This window comes from Xenopus tropicalis, chromosome 2 (genome assembly GCF_000004195.4).
Source record: "Xenopus tropicalis strain Nigerian chromosome 2, UCB_Xtro_10.0, whole genome shotgun sequence".
NCBI classification, from domain to species: Eukaryota; Metazoa; Chordata; class Amphibia; order Anura; family Pipidae; genus Xenopus; species Xenopus tropicalis.
Genome location: NC_030678.2, coordinates 31,111,295 through 31,128,278, shown reverse-complemented (window position 1 = coordinate 31,128,278; position 16,984 = coordinate 31,111,295). Strand labels below are relative to the sequence as shown.

General features: G+C 39.6%; 1 protein-coding gene across 14 annotated transcripts in view; it reads right to left on the bottom strand.

Moving 5' to 3' along the window:
• ncor1 (nuclear receptor corepressor 1) overlaps positions 1-16,984 on the bottom strand; it is a 101,127-nt gene that overhangs the window by 26,807 nt on the left and 57,336 nt on the right. For 10 of the 14 annotated variants that reach the window (XM_031896068.1, XM_031896061.1, XM_031896057.1 and 7 more), the window contains exons 17-24: positions 16,806-16,868; positions 6,698-6,837; positions 5,436-5,562; positions 4,383-4,935; positions 3,946-4,075; positions 3,517-3,697; positions 1,126-1,293; positions 224-387 (exon numbers count right to left, since the gene is read on the bottom strand). In XM_031896068.1, the coding sequence (XP_031751928.1) occupies positions 224-387; positions 1,126-1,293; positions 3,517-3,697; positions 3,946-4,075; positions 4,383-4,935; positions 5,436-5,562; positions 6,698-6,837; positions 16,806-16,868 (1,526 nt within the window). 14 annotated transcript variants of the gene reach the window in all.

The following is a 16,984-nucleotide window of genomic DNA, read 5'->3' as shown; positions in this document are numbered from 1 at the left end:
CATGTACAAAGCTTGCAATATAACCCAAAGCAACCAATCTTACCCGATCACTGGTTGCTCTGTGTTACTACAACTGTAACAAGCAACATACTTGTTATAGCATGTGTTGGTTCTTCATAAACATATCAAGCATAAAAATCAATGTCTTTCTAGTTTTTTTAGATCATAGGCAGTACTCTAAGGTTAGTAAATACCTATTTTACGATAAATGGGGACCATATACCTGTGATATTGAGCCTCCTGTAATGAAAGATGGCTTATCAGAAGAAGTTGCTGATGTTTTGGAGGATGGGATAAGTGGTGGAGGAGGACGGGTTGGGCGTGTCACTGGCAATCTTGCACCATCTGATAAGGAGGTAATGACTTGATGTGGAGCAGGCTGTAATACTAAAACGGAGATTTATGGTATTAGGTCACCTTAGCACCCAGACCAGCCTAAAAATCCCACCGTGTCTTCAATTTAATTATGACTTGAGTTCATGATAAACTTAACGTGCAAGTACAAATGTTGGCAAGTACAACTTCATTTTTAAGATCCCTAGGTTTACCAAATAAAAACATTTGATAAATAGTAACATTTGTTTCTATATTTCTATATGGCTTTGCCAGTAGTTTCAACCTTGCCAAGGCAGCCATTGCCTGACTGCAGATTGGCCATTGTTTATTGACTCCTAATGTGTTTATAATCCCACCCTGAAAAGAAAGGTCAGGCATCTCTTGATCACCAGGTCTATCATATAACATAATTGTGGCACAGATAGTTGATCAGAACCATGGGTACTTTAAAAGCCTGAAGAGTAAGATGTTATAAGTCTTTCCTTGGCATATGTACCTTTACCTCTAAACATATGAGTCAGCAAATAAGGGACAATACCCCTGCTCCACTCCGAACATGGCAATTTATGTTAGGACACTCCCCATCCACCCAAACTTTCCCACAAAGTCACTTTTCATGTCTGCAATATGGTACTGTCCTGCTAAAACTGGGACCACTGGCAGGTATTTCTCTTTATTAAGCAAAAGTGTGCCCTGTCTATTAAGCACAAGTGTGGCCCTTTAATTCATGGAAACAACACAGTGAAAGATTTATACGCTGCGTGAATGTTTGCATATAAATGTAAATACCTGGAGGGACACAGTAACGAGCTGGATTCATATCTACTTGTGGAGAAGCTCTGCTGACTTCTCTAGGAGAGAGCCGGTATGGCGAAACAGACCTGGCAACATTTTGCATTTGTGCTTCATGCTCAAAAGCACGCTTGACTTCAGTGTAAGGCATATAGACTGATTTTCCTGTCAAAGAAAGTAACAAAGTATTTAATAATTTAAATATACCTTTGCACAAAAGCTGGTCATTTTTTTGGCACGTGTATGCTGGCCACATAATCATGACAGATATCTGGGTACTGTGGACATCTACTGGTTTGTTGATCAGGCAGGTTTAAAAATTTCGCCGTCCAGTGTACCATGCAAAACAATGCATGGCACATCACCAGACAAGGGAGTGAAAAGAAACCACAGTTCCTGGCCAATTGTTCAGATACAGTAAGGAAATGGTGAAAGGTAGAGATGGGTGTTTTGACCACCACCATTATAGATACCGTATATACTCGAGTATAAGCTGATCCGAGTATAAGCCGAGGTACCTAATTTTACCTAAGAAAACTGGAAAAACTTATTGACTCGAGTATAAGCCTAGGCATCCATTTCTTTTAACACACCTGCACAAAACGCTATCATTATCATGGAAGATAGAGAAAACATTGCAGATGAAAAAATAATATATTAATAAAATAGATAAATAAATTGGGCATTTTCTCCACCTGTGTATTTCGGCCAGCTGAGAAGCATCCAGAACCACCCTTGAGATTGGCAAAACAACATACTGTATATCCAGTCTCTCAAACACTCAAAATGACTGGCTATAAGAAAACTGGCTTGTGTTAAGCCACCTTAGTTTGTGCAACATCACTGTACTTAATTAGCACTGGTAATGCAAAGATTTTAGAGCAGCTGCTTTTTTGGTATATCAGGGGAGAAAATGATCAGTGTCTGTTTTTAGCACTTGAAGAAGGAGGCAAAAATTGGAAAGCAGTGCACACGTTATCCTATACTCATAGTAACACATATCGATCATAGTTCCTATTTAACCCATTAGGTTTCTTAGTAATAATTCACTGTCAACCATTGCCTAAGAGGGAGGACATTTTCCAAAAATCATGAACTTTAAGTCTGAGGCAGGAGGTGTAAGTAAGCAGCTGTCAGCCTGTGTACAGTCTATGTGTGTCAGTCTGTGTATCCCTGCTGCCTAAGGGCCTGTCTCTGTAGCTAAACTCAAAATATCAAAGCGAACAACTTAATATGCCCTTACCTTTTAGTTGACCCATGTTGCAACTCTGTTCTTTTAAATGCCCTTTTGTGCTGTTGAAGTACTCAGTTGACCTACTCTATTTCATTGATCCAGCACCTCGCCAGCCATCATGCCATAACCGGGCACTCGTCGCGCACAACATGTCCCGTACCTTTCCAGCAATCGGGCGCGATCACATGCACGTATCCAGCACCATGCATCTGTCGCGCACACACGTCACACGCACAGGGGGATGCATGCAATCGCGTGAAATAGAGTAAGTTGCGCGCCCATGGCTGCCGAGGTGCTGGATCAATAAAATAGAGTAAGTCAACACTCACAAACATGCGAGCGCCTATGTCCAGGGTTGGACGGTGCGAGCGAGTGAGCGCACGGCCGGGAGAACATATATACTCGAGTATAAGCCGAGGGTGCCTTTTTGAGCACATTATTAGGGCTGAAAAACTCGGCTTATACTCGAGTATATACGGTAATATGGTTTTCAGAACTATATCCTAGTCTAAGCACACCAGAACTAATCATGCTACTTGTAGTAAGAACAATATATAGCACATGTTCATAGACTGGATTATAATAAATCCACAAAATTTATAAATCACTTAAGCGGTCCTGGCCAATGAAAGATCCCCTGGAATGCCACAGCAAGCCAGTGGGCCAGTAGCTCTGTCCTAGTGGTGTTTCAAAATAGTGTAGGTTTAAGGGTGTAACATTTAAATAACAAAGCACCACCTAGGTGGAGGCCGCATTAGGCAATCCAACAGTTTTTCTGCCTACCAAGACCGTCTAATAGCTCCAAATTCTCAATGTATTACAATCTACCCTCAAAATTTTGTTTTTCATATACCTTTGGATTATTATCTGGAACCCATTATCCAAAACACAACAAAACATGGCTATACCATTTGTCATAAGTCAATTAAAATGTTATTATTACACTTTAGCTATAAAGTGCCTACATATTCGACACCAAAAACCCCAGGTTCCAAGCTTTGCAGATACTAGATGTACTAAAAAATTTGCTAAGGGGTAAATGCTTTAAAATCTTTGCATTATAATTCCACTTTGAAAAGCAGTTCTTTAAGTTCCTTTAAAAAGCAAGGACACAGATGAATTCTTATACTGTGAAGTGGTAACAAGTATATTACCTTCCCAATCCATATTTGGGCTCTTAGACATGTTTCCTGGGCTGGCTGACATTCTGCTTTCCAAACTCAGCTGTTCTTGTCGCTGTCTTTGCTCTTCTAGAAGATTATTTTCATAGAGATGCCTCTGGTACATGGAAAAGTTGCTTGTTCCCGTAGTTATATTACAAGGACTACAGGACGCCTATGAAAGTAATCTTAGTCAATATCAGGCCTTCAAAAAAACAAACAAACCTTATTTTTACTTGCATAAGACCTGTTGACTGCTATACACATATATAAAATTGTGAATAGGTGCAATCATAAAGAAATGTTTTCCCTTGAACCTCTGTTTGAGGAAGCCCTAGAGTTTGTTGTTGAGGTCTTCGACAGCAAGGACTCATAGTTTCTGATGTAAATTAAGGCAATATTTAGTGGTAGAAGAGTATTTACCATTGGTGGTATTACAGCGGCACGGTGCTGTAACTGCTGTAAATCCATTGGCCCCTGTTTCATGGAGGAGGAAATCAAAATAGTTCCTGCTGGATTCAACAAGGAAGGCTTTGAATCCAAAGTATATATCCTTAAAAAGTACAGAAACATTATTACAGAAAAAATAGTTAGTACAAAGAAATTAGAGCATTGTATTGACTGTATTAATTAAAAATCATTAGGTATCTCAAAACATGTATATAACGTTTCTTGCAAAAAAAAAAATAACGTTACTCCACGGCAGACAAAAATTTGGCCACAAATCTCTTGACAAAACTTTATACATAAACAGTTTGCCCAGCGAAAGCCATCTTATGAATATTTACCAATATATTTAACTGTACAATTTCTAACTTTAAACCTTGTAAAAAATAAGGTCCATTTCTCTTTAATCTCACCTTGGCCTTTCAGGTTCTCCATCAACCTCCTCATCAGCACTGCAGGTAGCACTGGAGTCATTGTCTGATTGTGACTCTTGCCTGCCACGACTGATATGTAGGGGTGGTGCATATACCATATCAGTAGCCTCTGCTCTATCCATTAATCTTTCCATATCCTGGTCTTTTGTGTCCTCCTCTATTTTAACTTCTGCACTCTCAGATGGTTTTGATTCTACCTCATCAGGTTCTGCTTTAGTCTGCACTGGGAGGCTAAGTGTTGATTTAATTTCTGCACCCTGACTTCTCTCTTCTACCTCCATGGCCTCCTCAGTCTCAGTGCTTATTTCTTCCTTCACTTTAAGCTCTGTATACTGGGTCTCTGGGGGCTTTATATTTTCTACTGTTGGAGTGGGAGATGAATCGGAAACAGATTTGCTAGCAGCATCTTGTTCTGGAGGTGCTTCTATGGATACTGAAGAAGTGGTTCTATCGACAGCGTCATCACCTAATTTGGCTGCTTCAGCAGGTGAAGGAGATGGAGCACTTTCAGTGTCTGAACTGTTTTCTGCACCTGAAGAAAACAAACTGATATTACTACAGAAACATCTAAAAAAAATTAAAGGTCTTATTTGGTTTAATAATCTTAATTAGATACAACTCTTCAGTTTAAAGACGTAATGGGCTCATACTAGATTTTGGATACGACATCTGAGCAAAGGAGCATCACAAGTAAACGGAGAAAAAGACACATGGAGGACATATGGACTCTTCATAGACGTTACCCTGGTTGGAATTGAGAATAGGATCCCATTGTTGAAAGGCATATCTATTCTTTCAAACAGGTGACTAGTTAATGCTACTCGTTAGTTGCTATGAATTACTAATCCTGTAAAAATGTTGCAACTTTTTTTTGTGTGCATTAAATATTAAAGCATATGGACCCTTACATTTCTTGATGTGACCTTTTTACAACTATAGACATTTAAAACCACTACAGAGGCACCTAATTTGCCTTATTTTTTGCTTCCTATATAAATATATATAGAGTTTCCTATATAAAAAGGCAAGTACCTTCACTGTCTTCAGCGTTCTCCTCCTCATTAGAGGCTTCATTTTCTTCATCTTCCTGTGCAGACACAGTAGAAGCAACACTTTCACACTGAGATACATCACGTTCTTCCCGCGGCCTCCGGGACGACTTAAAACAAAAATAAAGTATATAAAAAATATGCTACACTAAGTAGACTGGACTTTAAACTGGTAATGTACTGCTCAACTTCTACGGCCAGCAGCACACAGGGTGTTTTGTGCCCTGCTGGCCTCAGGTAAAAAACAGGGGCAGGTAGTGGTGAAAAAAAAATACCCTCCCATTCTTTACCTTGACAACCATTTCATTACTGTGGCTTTGTCAATACATTAAAGTCAGTGATCCCCAACCAGTGTCTCGTGAGCAACATGTTGCTCACCAACCCCTTGGATGTTTGCTCTCGGTGGCCTCAAAAGCAGGTGCTTATTTTTTAATTCCTGGCTTTTGGGCAAATTTTGGTTGTATAGAAACAAGATGTACTACCAAATAAAGCCCCCTGTATAGAGACTCCCTAATAGCCAATCTTAGCCCTTATTTGGCACCTCCATGAACATTATGATGCTTGTGCTGCTCTCCAAGTCTTTTTACATTTGACTGTGGCTCACAAGTAAGAAAGGTTGGCGACCCCTGCATTAAAGCCAAAGTGAGAATATCCCTATGTGAAGTAATCATTATAAGCTGATGAGGACTTATTTTTATACCTTTAACAGCTACTGGAGATAAGATATGTCCTTGTATTCAAATGCACTAGAGCAATCTTAGTTGATAATAATCCTTGGATGCATGAAGATACATACATAAGTGCACTGGAGCATGATGGATATGGTCTTAAAACTTGGACTTTTCTAATTACTAACACTGTGCTATATCTCAGACAGCACTGTTTACAATACTCTGAAGATGTGATGAGGGCCCCTTCTCAGGTTTTGCCTACATGCTTTTAAAGGGATAGGATTTTTTTCTAACCATTTAGAGAATGTAATATATATTAGTTTATTGTGTACTACATTCATATATCGAGTTACTGAATAGTAGTCTTGAAGAGGTCTGGGAATGGTTTTCAAAATATAGACCTGCCAGAATGTAAGTCATAATACATTGCTTTAGGGAAGCTTTTGGTATAATTGGACTCAACCACCTCCCAAGCCTATGGTAGACAATGGAAACACGCTCCTATTTATTTAGTATTTAGTATTTACTAAAATATTTTTATCCAGACATACCTGTGCTCAATATTGATACTCACCTTCTGTTTGTGCTGCTGAAGCAAGTTGTCTAGATTGTGTCGTCTCTTGTAGTTAAAGTAGAAATTTTTACACTGGGATTCACTTTTTGATCCCACCATCTTGGCAATTGCTCCCCAGTTCCGACCATGTTCAACCAAACCTGGAGGGAAAGAACAATAAATATATAAAAGCTTTCACCGGAAGCAATCTGAACAATGTTAGAAGAAACAGCAGTGTAGGTTAACAAGACACAAAGTTGCTTATGGGTTTTAATAGTTTTTACTGCTCCAGTAAAATAAATGGATTTGCCCCATGTTTCAATGCTCTTCCCAGGGGAAAAAAAAGTGGAAGCTGCAGGGAAATATGATAAATCATTGCCTGCCTGCTCTTCTGCCCTAATAGAAGGGCTTTTACAGAAGCATATTAGGATTGCAAATAAACATACAGTCCTGCTTGATTCTGAAAGACCTGTTCTACTACGGCAACAACGTGGGGGGCCGAAGCAGTACTAGTCAGCGTGGAAAAAATGCCAGGCAAACTGTAAAGCAAGAGGTATATCTGTAGGTTTTGTAGTAATGCTTCTGAATCAAGCATCTTCTGTTTATATAATGGTTCTTTAATACTTGTAAAATATATGGAAACCCATGGTCCTGGACCAGAGTGCATGGCCAAGATAAAGACCAGGCCTGGCTGCCATCACTCCTGTTCTTCTGTAATTCAGACTTGTTACAGAGGCAAAGTTATGTTGATAAAGTTGTGAGTAATTTGGAAGGGGAGGCCTGCACACTGAGGCTTTCTTAAAGTTCATTAGAATTATATTTATGGATGTGTTTTACTAAGACAGATTGAGTCAGCATGAGTCTGTAAGATGGTAAATCCAACTAACCACATGGACAAGTTGCTTGCACAAGAAATAAATATTATAACAATGCCAACTCATATTCATTTTTAACTATAACTATTCAGGAGGCCACTCTCCTGCACCCCCTCTGCAAAAAAACACCATGTCAAATAACCTTCATAAATGTTAATCACTATTTAAAGCATGGGTTATATGGTATGTGAGTTACAGGAGGCCTAAATCAACAAATGAATGAGAATAAGGGCTCTGGCACACGGGGAGATTAGTCGCCCACGACAAATCTCCCGTGTCTCGGGCGACTAATCTCCCTGAAATGCCATCCCACCGTCGAAAATGTAAATCGCCTGTGGGATGGCATTTCAGTAAAATCGCGCAATTTGCCTCGAGAGGAAACGTGCGTGATTTCCGCGTAAGCCATCCCACCGGCGAGACCGAGACATGGGAGATTTGTCGCGGGTGACTAATCTCCCCGTGTGCCAGAGCCCTTATTCTCATTCATTTGTTGATTTAGGCCTCCTGTAACTCACATACCATATAACCCATGCTTTAAATAGTGATTAACATTTATGAAGGTTATTTGACATGGTGTTTTTTTGCAGAGCCCTAAGGAAAGAGAATAAGCTCACAAACACACATTATCTTTGGTTTATCATGCAGAATGCACTTTATATTTAGGGAGATTTAAAAGAGAAATTGGCATGCATTTTACAAAAACAAAACCAGCCTTATAGTATAACGCAAGCAATGAAATTCTAAGATACTTTGAAAGAAAAAAAAAAAGTGAATTATTTTGCTGTTTGTTCAGCAACTCTCCAGTTTGGAATATCAGCCACTATCTATATGCTAGGGTTCAGTTTTCCCTAGCAACCAGGCAATGACCTGAACAGAAAGTTATATATTAAAATGTTACAATAAAATTGTAGCCTCACAGAACAATAGTTTTTGGCTGCACAGGTAAGTGACCCCCATCTGAATGCTGGAAAGAGGCAGGAGAGGAAGGCAAATAATTCAAAATGTATAAATAATGAAGACCAATTGAAATGTTTCCTAGAAGAAATAATTCTATATCATACTAAAAACGTGAACTATCCACTTAACAATACAATCTACTTTCTAATACAGGAGTACATTATATTTTAGTTACTTTAAAACATTTTTACTTTTTGGCGTTACTGTTCTGAGAAGAACCGAGGCCAGGCCTCTTTCCACCCTCTCAACCACAGCACCAGGGACACACTAAATAGCAGCTATAGCAGTTACATAGTGGGATCGGCACACATCTTGCACCACTGAGGGTCCTCTTCATTGCAACTGACAGCACGTGCAGATAAAGGACAGTCCAGGTAAGCTTAAACTACACGTGCTCCTGTGCATGTGAGACTCCAATCTTATGGACCCCAATAAGTGCAAGATACCACCTACCAACCACACTGCGATACTCTGCATCCTTTCACCAGGAGAAGTTATAGCTACTGGATGGTGGGTCTCGGGTGGTCCATTTTAGGGGGAGTGGTGCAGGGGTCTGTTCTTCTCAGGTTTTTAATGGGACCGGTTCTCTAGAATGCTTTGTGACCTGGGTTTTCCAGCTAACGTGTCTTACAGTAATGTGGATATCCATACCTTAAGTCTAATAAAAAAAAAAAATAATTTAAACATTAAGCCCAAATAGTTTTGCCTCCAATATAGATAAATAACTTAGTTGAGATCAAGCACACGGTACTATTTTATTATTACATAGAAAAGGGAAATCGCTTTAGAAAAAAAAACTCAATTATTTGATTAAAAAGAGTCATGGGGAGACAGCCATTATTAGGAGCTTACTGGATAAGGTGTTTCTGGATAATATCTGTAAAGGTATCAGACCCCTTATCAGGAAACAGAAAGTTCTGAATTACGGAAAGACCATCTCCCATAGACTCCATTTTATCAAATAATTCACATTTTTTAAAAATTTCCTTTTTCTCTGTAATAATAAAACAGTTCCTTGATCCCAACTAAGATATAATTAAAGGAGCAATTTTATATAAAGTTCATATTCAGTTATAACATTCATCCTCCCTCAAAATGTGAAATGATGCAGAAAGAAAGATGTTTTGAAAGCATTTTACCTCCTAAAACCGCCATTATATGAGAGCTGCATACACAAACTCACTGATCAGAAGTCAGGGCCAAATGAGACATGGGAGTGTCCTTCAGTCTCCCACAGGAACTGGTCACAGCACTGACTGACAGGCTTTACTGCCGGGGGGGGGGGGGGGACGGGGGGGGGGGGACGACGACACAGGTAGAGCAGGAACACAGACTGTTATGTGAAATCACTAAGCCCCTCCCACTCTATGAATATTCACTTCAATAAGTAGGTGAGGGTGTCATTGAAGTCTATGAGGGGGGGGGGGGGGGCCTGAGCCGATATACTGAAGAGTCTAAACCGGTGACATTTCATGTTTATAACCCTAATTTTGGCCAATGTTCTCTGGTGAACTTTTTCATAGGGAAAGATCTTTGCCTCACACATTTGAATGTAAACAGGTTTAAACTCAGCCTTTAGTAATCTGCCCCACATGTAAATGCATTTAGGGCATTTCCCAGCTCTAACCCCCGAATCAAACAATCTATAACACCCACCAATTGTTTCCTTTTGTAACAGGTAGCCAAGAAATACTGCTCGCCATTTGCTAGACCTGACACACAACGTAAACATTACTCCTCACTTGACCAAACTCACTGACCAAGCAGGAGATTAATATACATACATATGTGCATGAAAATAAATCTGTGTAAGAAGCAGCTCAGAAATACACTAATCTGTTCTACTTTTCACACTGAAGTGTAAAATATTTTTTTATTGAATTTTATTCCATTATCTGGCTTGCAACATTGTTTCAAGAATCACATTAACATCCAGAAGAATGCTCTCTTTAATAAGAATTACAGTGATTCAAAATTAAAAACCATTGTAATTGTATTTAGTTACATATTAAACTTGAGCTGAAAAAAAGACCATAGTCCATTACGTAAAACCCCAGTACAGAGCAATCAATACAATCAAATATATAAAAATATATATACACACACACAGACATACAACACAACTTTAGATCTTAATATCACAATATCCCAAGAAGTCTTCCAAGCCATATTAAGTGCATTAACAGAATCTGCCCTCACAACATCACAAGGAAGGGTATTCCCCAACCTCACTGCCCTCACCCTGATGAACCAGACTGCTTTAAATGAAAGTTCCATTTTGATCATTGTGCTAAAGTGTTTCACACTGTCTATAATGTCCTCTAATGTACTTGAAAACAACACCCCCCCCACCTTGCAGTCTTCTCTCAGTCTTAATTTTTGCATCCCCTTTAACAGTTTAGTTGAAGTCTCTGCACTCTCTTCTCCAGCTGATTAATATCCTTCTTAGGGCCTGGAGATCAAAAATGCACTGCATAAGGTGTGGTCCTAACAGGGATCTATACAGAGGCAAAATGAAGTTTTCATCTTGAGTTAGTGCCCTTCAGGGCATATTTGGTTAAGAGCCACTGAGTGACACTGCCTAGAGTTCAAATCCCTTTGCAAAGTAGCAGCACCCTGCACAATTTAGCATCCCCAGCAAAAACAAAGACAGTATTTGCAATAACCATCTCCACGTCATAAATAACCAATTAAAGGAGAAGGAAGTTTATAATCACTGGAGGAAGTAGTGCCAAATGTTATGGACCACCAGAGAATGTAATCACTTAGCCCAGTGCTGTCCAACTGGCGGCCCGCGGGCCGCATGCGGCCCGCGACCCCCCTCTGTGTGGCCCCCCACCTGTCTGGCTGCTTTGATGGCTTACTCTTGTGTAAGCTTTAAATGGTATCAGTACTGTGATTAACTGCCCCACCCTGCATGGTTCTCACCTCAGATTCAGGCTGTAATCAGGCTGTATTGTTTAAACATGTAATCCCCTGTGTTGTTCACACCTTTTAATCTCTGCATTGTTCACCCCCTGCAGTGTTCACACCTCAGGCTCAGGCTGTAATCACCCCCATTGTTCCCCTGTTCACACCTCAGGAGGAGTAGAAACCCACAAATAATCCCTGTACGCTACAAAAAGAACATATACTGAGGTGGTACTGCAATTAAAAAGTTTTTAAATATATAGTTATTGTGCAGACTGTAGGAGCAGTGCCAGCATTGTGTCACTGTAGGCTGCCTGTGTATGCCATACACATAGGCAGCATAGGGCAAGCAGAGTATGGCACACACAGGCAGGGTAGGGAAGGCAGAGTATGGCACACACAGGCAGAGTATGGCACACACAGGCCAAGTTTGGCACAAACCAGCCAAGAATGGCACACACAGTGAAAGTATGGCACACACAGGCAGGGTAGGGAAGGCAGAGTATGGCACACACAGGCAGGGTAGGGAAGGCAGAGTATGGCACACACAGGCCAAGTATGGCACAAACCAGCCAAGAATGGCACACACAGTAAAAGTATGGCACGCAGGCAGGGTAGGGCAGGCAGAGTATGGCACACACAGGCAGGGTAGGGCAGGCACAGTATGGCACACAGGCAGGGGAGGCCAGGCAGAGTATGGCAGGTTTTTGCTGTACTACAACCATTAATATGGGTATGGTCATGTGATAACATGGGTGTGGTTTCAAGTGGGTGCGGTTTCAAAAAGGGGAGTGGTCAAAACTGGCTTCCATTATCGGCCCTCCACCACGTAGGTCGGAAAAATTCCGGCCCTCGGTACCACAGAAGTTGGACAGCACTGACTTAGCCGATACCCAGGCCGGTGCTCCTGTAAGCCAAAAACTGCACCAGCCCAGGGTTCATGCGACTGTGTGATCCTCTTTCTTCACACGTCTAGCTTTAGAAGCCTAGGGCCAGCACGTGTGTAGTAGAGAGTAGAAACCAGACTTTTTAATATAAATTTGTCTTTTTACTCTACAGCTCATATGGCGCAAAGGCAGAAAGGATCGTATGGTAGCAGTTACCCCAGGCTGGTGCAGTTTCCCCCCCAGACTTTACCTTCTCCTTTAAAAGTAAAAGACCACAGATAGATCCCTGCGGTACTCCATTAACACTGGATAAATAAGAAAATAATCTATTTAGCACCACTCTTTCTGATTAATCCTTCTGCAAGTTCTCTATCCAAACTAATATTATGTTCCAAGCCAAAATGCTTTTATTTGCTTTTATGTGGTACTGTATCAACTGCTTTAGCAAAATCTAAGTAGATCACATCCACTGCCACCCCCCATGCTTAGGCGTCTGCTCACCTCCACACAGACCACGGTATGTTTTGTCTGACAGGATCTATTGCTTGTAAAATCATGCTGGCAGAAACTCATATTCTACTATCTTACACCTCACTACCCCCTCCAAAATCTTTCCTACCACTGATGCCAAAATAGCAAGGCCTATAGTTTCACCTTGTGAATAATGAGAGAGAATTCATCCAGCAGGAAGTGGAACAGATGAGAGGGATTAGTGGGGTTTTGGGGGAATTTCTCAATAAATCAATCTGAAACACAACTTATTTTTTTTATGCACAATCCTTCTATATTTAGGAGTAGTATAAATTCACTGGTACATTCTTAATTTTTATATGATATGTCTCCTTTAAAAAATGAAACCTTAATTAGTTGGTTCCTTTGTTGTATAAAAAAACAAAATATCTGCTTTTTCACTGCTTTCAGCAACAAATGCACTTCTATTTAAAACTAAGGGTTTCATCCTTATTGCTTCATTTTTTTATTATTAACTTAAAAATCATTTTGCATTTAATTTACTCCTTGTTGCAATGTCCCTTTTAGTCTCTATTTTAGTTTGTTTGACTGCTTGTTTGCATACCTCATTGGTGACTGTCCCTGCTAACTTCAATGCCTGAAGTGCACATTTGTCCTCACTGCAACTATCCTCACTGCTACCCTTTCTAGCAAACCTACTCTATTACTCCATTATTCAAGTCATTGTCTAGAAATTTAAAGTTGCCAATAATAAAAACTTAGTCTAGTCATAAAGCCTCGTCCATTTGTAAATCTAATTGAACTTCATTCTCCTCACTTATACTGAGGCATAATGAATGAATATACAGGAATGGGATCTGTTATCCAGAATGCTCGGGACCTGGGGTTTTCCAGATAAGGGGTCTTTCTGTAATTTGGATCTCCATGACTTAAGTCTGCTAAAAATCATTAAAATATTGAATAAACCCTATAGGCTTGTTTTGCCTCCAATAAGGGGTAATTATACCTTAGTTGGGATCAAGTACAAGGTACTGTTTTATTTTTACAGAGAGAGTCATTTTTAAAAATTAGAATTAATTTCTTATAATGGAGTCTATGGGAGATTGTCTTTCCATAATTCAGAACTTTCTGGATAATGGTTTTCCGGATAAGGGATCCCATACCTGGAAGAAAGTTACATGGAATTACATTTTCTGTCACTATACAAACTGTAGCTTCTGGGTTGCATTCTACTTGAAAGTGTAACTTTCTAATTACTATCAACCATCAATTAAGACACCTCCATCTACCAAGCCACAACCATGCCTATTTAAAGGAATACTGTCATGTGAAAACATGTTTTTTTTTTAATGCATCAGTTAATAGAGCTCCTTCAGTTACATGGGAGTAGGAGAAACAATAGGTTACCTGAAAGTAGTTCTAATGTGTAGCGCTGGCTGAAAGCTCAGACTCAGGCACAATGCACTGAGATGGCGTCTACACCCCAATATTACAGCTAAAAAATACATTTGCTGGTTCAGGAATAACATAACAAGAAGACAATATTGCAGTAGCTGCAGTACTTGAACAACATTACTTACTAATGACCAATATAACAAGTGTGTTGTTCATTCATTTTTTTTTTTATTATTTCACAATGGCAATGTAACTTACCCCTCTGCAGCTTTTGCTATACATAAACTCTGCAGTCAAGAACATGGAACTCTGAAGAACTCTACTACAGGTCAAAAAATCAAAATTTGATTCTTTTTTTAATAAGAAGAGATTTGCTCTAAACAATAATCCTCCTGCCCTCCCCCCTGATTTAATTCTGCCCTTCCAGTCACCTGGAACGAACTAAACTTGCCCTGGGAGGCCAAAAAGCTCCTTGTGGCCTGGCTAATCATGCTGTGACACCACATAAATGCATTAGCAGAGGATAAGCAAGAGCCATTTCAGGTAAAGACTTTTCTCTGTTCTTTAAGATGGGCAATATTACCAGAGCAGTGATTACATTAACAACTAACATTGATTGGATTAACAACTAAATCTGTTCCCCTAAAGGGATATTTCACATTTAGAAATGTTATACAGGTATGGGATCCCTTATCCGGAAACCCGTTATCCAGAAAGCTCCGAATTACAGAAAGGCCGTCTCTCATAGACTCCATTATAATCAAATCTAATAACTGATTAGACTTAAGGTATGGAGATCCATATTATGGAAAGATCCCTTATTCGGAATACCCTGGGTCCCGAGCATTCAGGATAATGGGTCCCATACCTATACTGTACAATTTGATACTCCAAAAGTAACTGCATACTCAAATATGTTACATATGAGCTACACTGCAGCTACAACTCCTTTCAGAGCTAGCAGGCTTAAAGTTTTCCCAAAAACAAATTCATTTTTAATTGTAAAAAGTCATTATTTGTAGCCTAATGTTTTGAATGATAGTTCTGTGCACCTAAAATTACAACTTGAAGGCGGGGCTTTTTAAACTTTTCTTGGTTTAAGCCTACTGAGGTCCAGGTTACAGACAATATTATTGTAGCAGTCACAGTTTCTCTCGAGTCAATGATATCAGAATTAATTTAATCACTTTAAGGGCTCTTCAGCAATCCAAATTTTACAAGAAAATTAGTGGCAACAAAATGCCTTTGGATCACTTTGCAACAACGGCATACCGTTAACAGTCCAACCTGACACATAATACAAAAGGTAAGGAGCGGTCATTAAAAATACAAAACTCTCCAGGAAATATACCAAAAAATCTGTAGTAACAGTAGGATTGCACTAAATTCAGGATTTTGGTTCAGGGTTGAACTGCATATAAGCACTTTTTAAGGACATGGAATTTGCCACTAATTCACTAGGTGCCAAATAAGGGCTAAGATTGGCTATTAGGCAGCCTCCATGCACACTATCAGCTTACAGGAGGCTTTATTTGGTAGGAAATCTTGTTTTTATTCAACCTAAACTTGCCCCCAAGTCAGGAATTCAAAAATAACTCCCTGGTTTGGGGGCACGGAGAGCAACATCCAAGGGGTTGGTGAGCAACATGTTGCCCCCGAGCCACTGGTTGGGGATCACTGATCTAAATCTTTCATGTAGGTCTTGGTAATTTATACAATTCCAAGAATCACGGTGCATCCCTAGAAAAAATGGATTTCTTTAAGATCTTTTAAAGCACTGAAGAATGTGCGTTAAAGTATTCTTGAATTTGCTATTTCTTCATAGGTCACACGCCACCATGACCACAGTATTAATGGGCAAATACAACAAAACCTCAGCCATGACGTCATGGCCTTCAATAAATGTCTGCAACATATAAAAGAACTTGAATAAATGCAGAAATTGTACATAACTTATGACAGCTCATAAGTTATGAAAACAAGTTTATCGATGGAGTTGGCAAGGTTACAAACATCTAAGGAAATACTATTTGTGAAAGGCAGTAATGTCTAGACAGGATAGACCTCAGGTTTACTAAAATAAATGCATAAGAAAGCGGTTTGAACATCATACTCAATTTAGTTTAGCAAGCATGATGTTATGAGAAGTAAAGCATTTATATTGTTAATTCCAAAATTCTGATTCTTTAACTAACTGCATTCATTTAGCATCCAATTGTATACTACTGTATAGCTTACGTAGAAAAAGAGAAAGTGATCAAAAATAAAGTTGAGATAAAAGAAAGCCGCCATTTTTATGACAAACTGAGCACTATGTGTGACCATGTGGCCAGTAGTACTCGTACTGCTTAAGAATAAATGTATTCCAAAGACAGTCACCCTGCTGTCCTAAATATCACTCTAGGGCTTCAGAATGCAACCACAGGTCTTTAGGTAATTACTGCAAAACAGGTTAACCTTTCCAGTGGAGATAGAATCAGATCAAACAGAGCTCACATATAGTCACATATAGTCCACAAATTGCCACTGTATGAAACAGCAACAAAAATAAATAATAAACACCATGCTGCTTCAGTGTACCACGCAACTCTTCTACATCATCATCCACTGGAAACCAAATTTGAAATGTTTTACCTTTTTTAGCAACTTCCATTTCTTCTTCAGTCCAACGGGAGGTCTCCACGGTGTCTGCCGAAGCTGAAAGCACAACACAGCAAATCCCATCAAAAAGAAAGGCTTGGATTTGCATTATGAGCACCAATCCTACAAAGCCCCCATTCTACTTATCCATGTACTTTCAGGCATCCTTCATG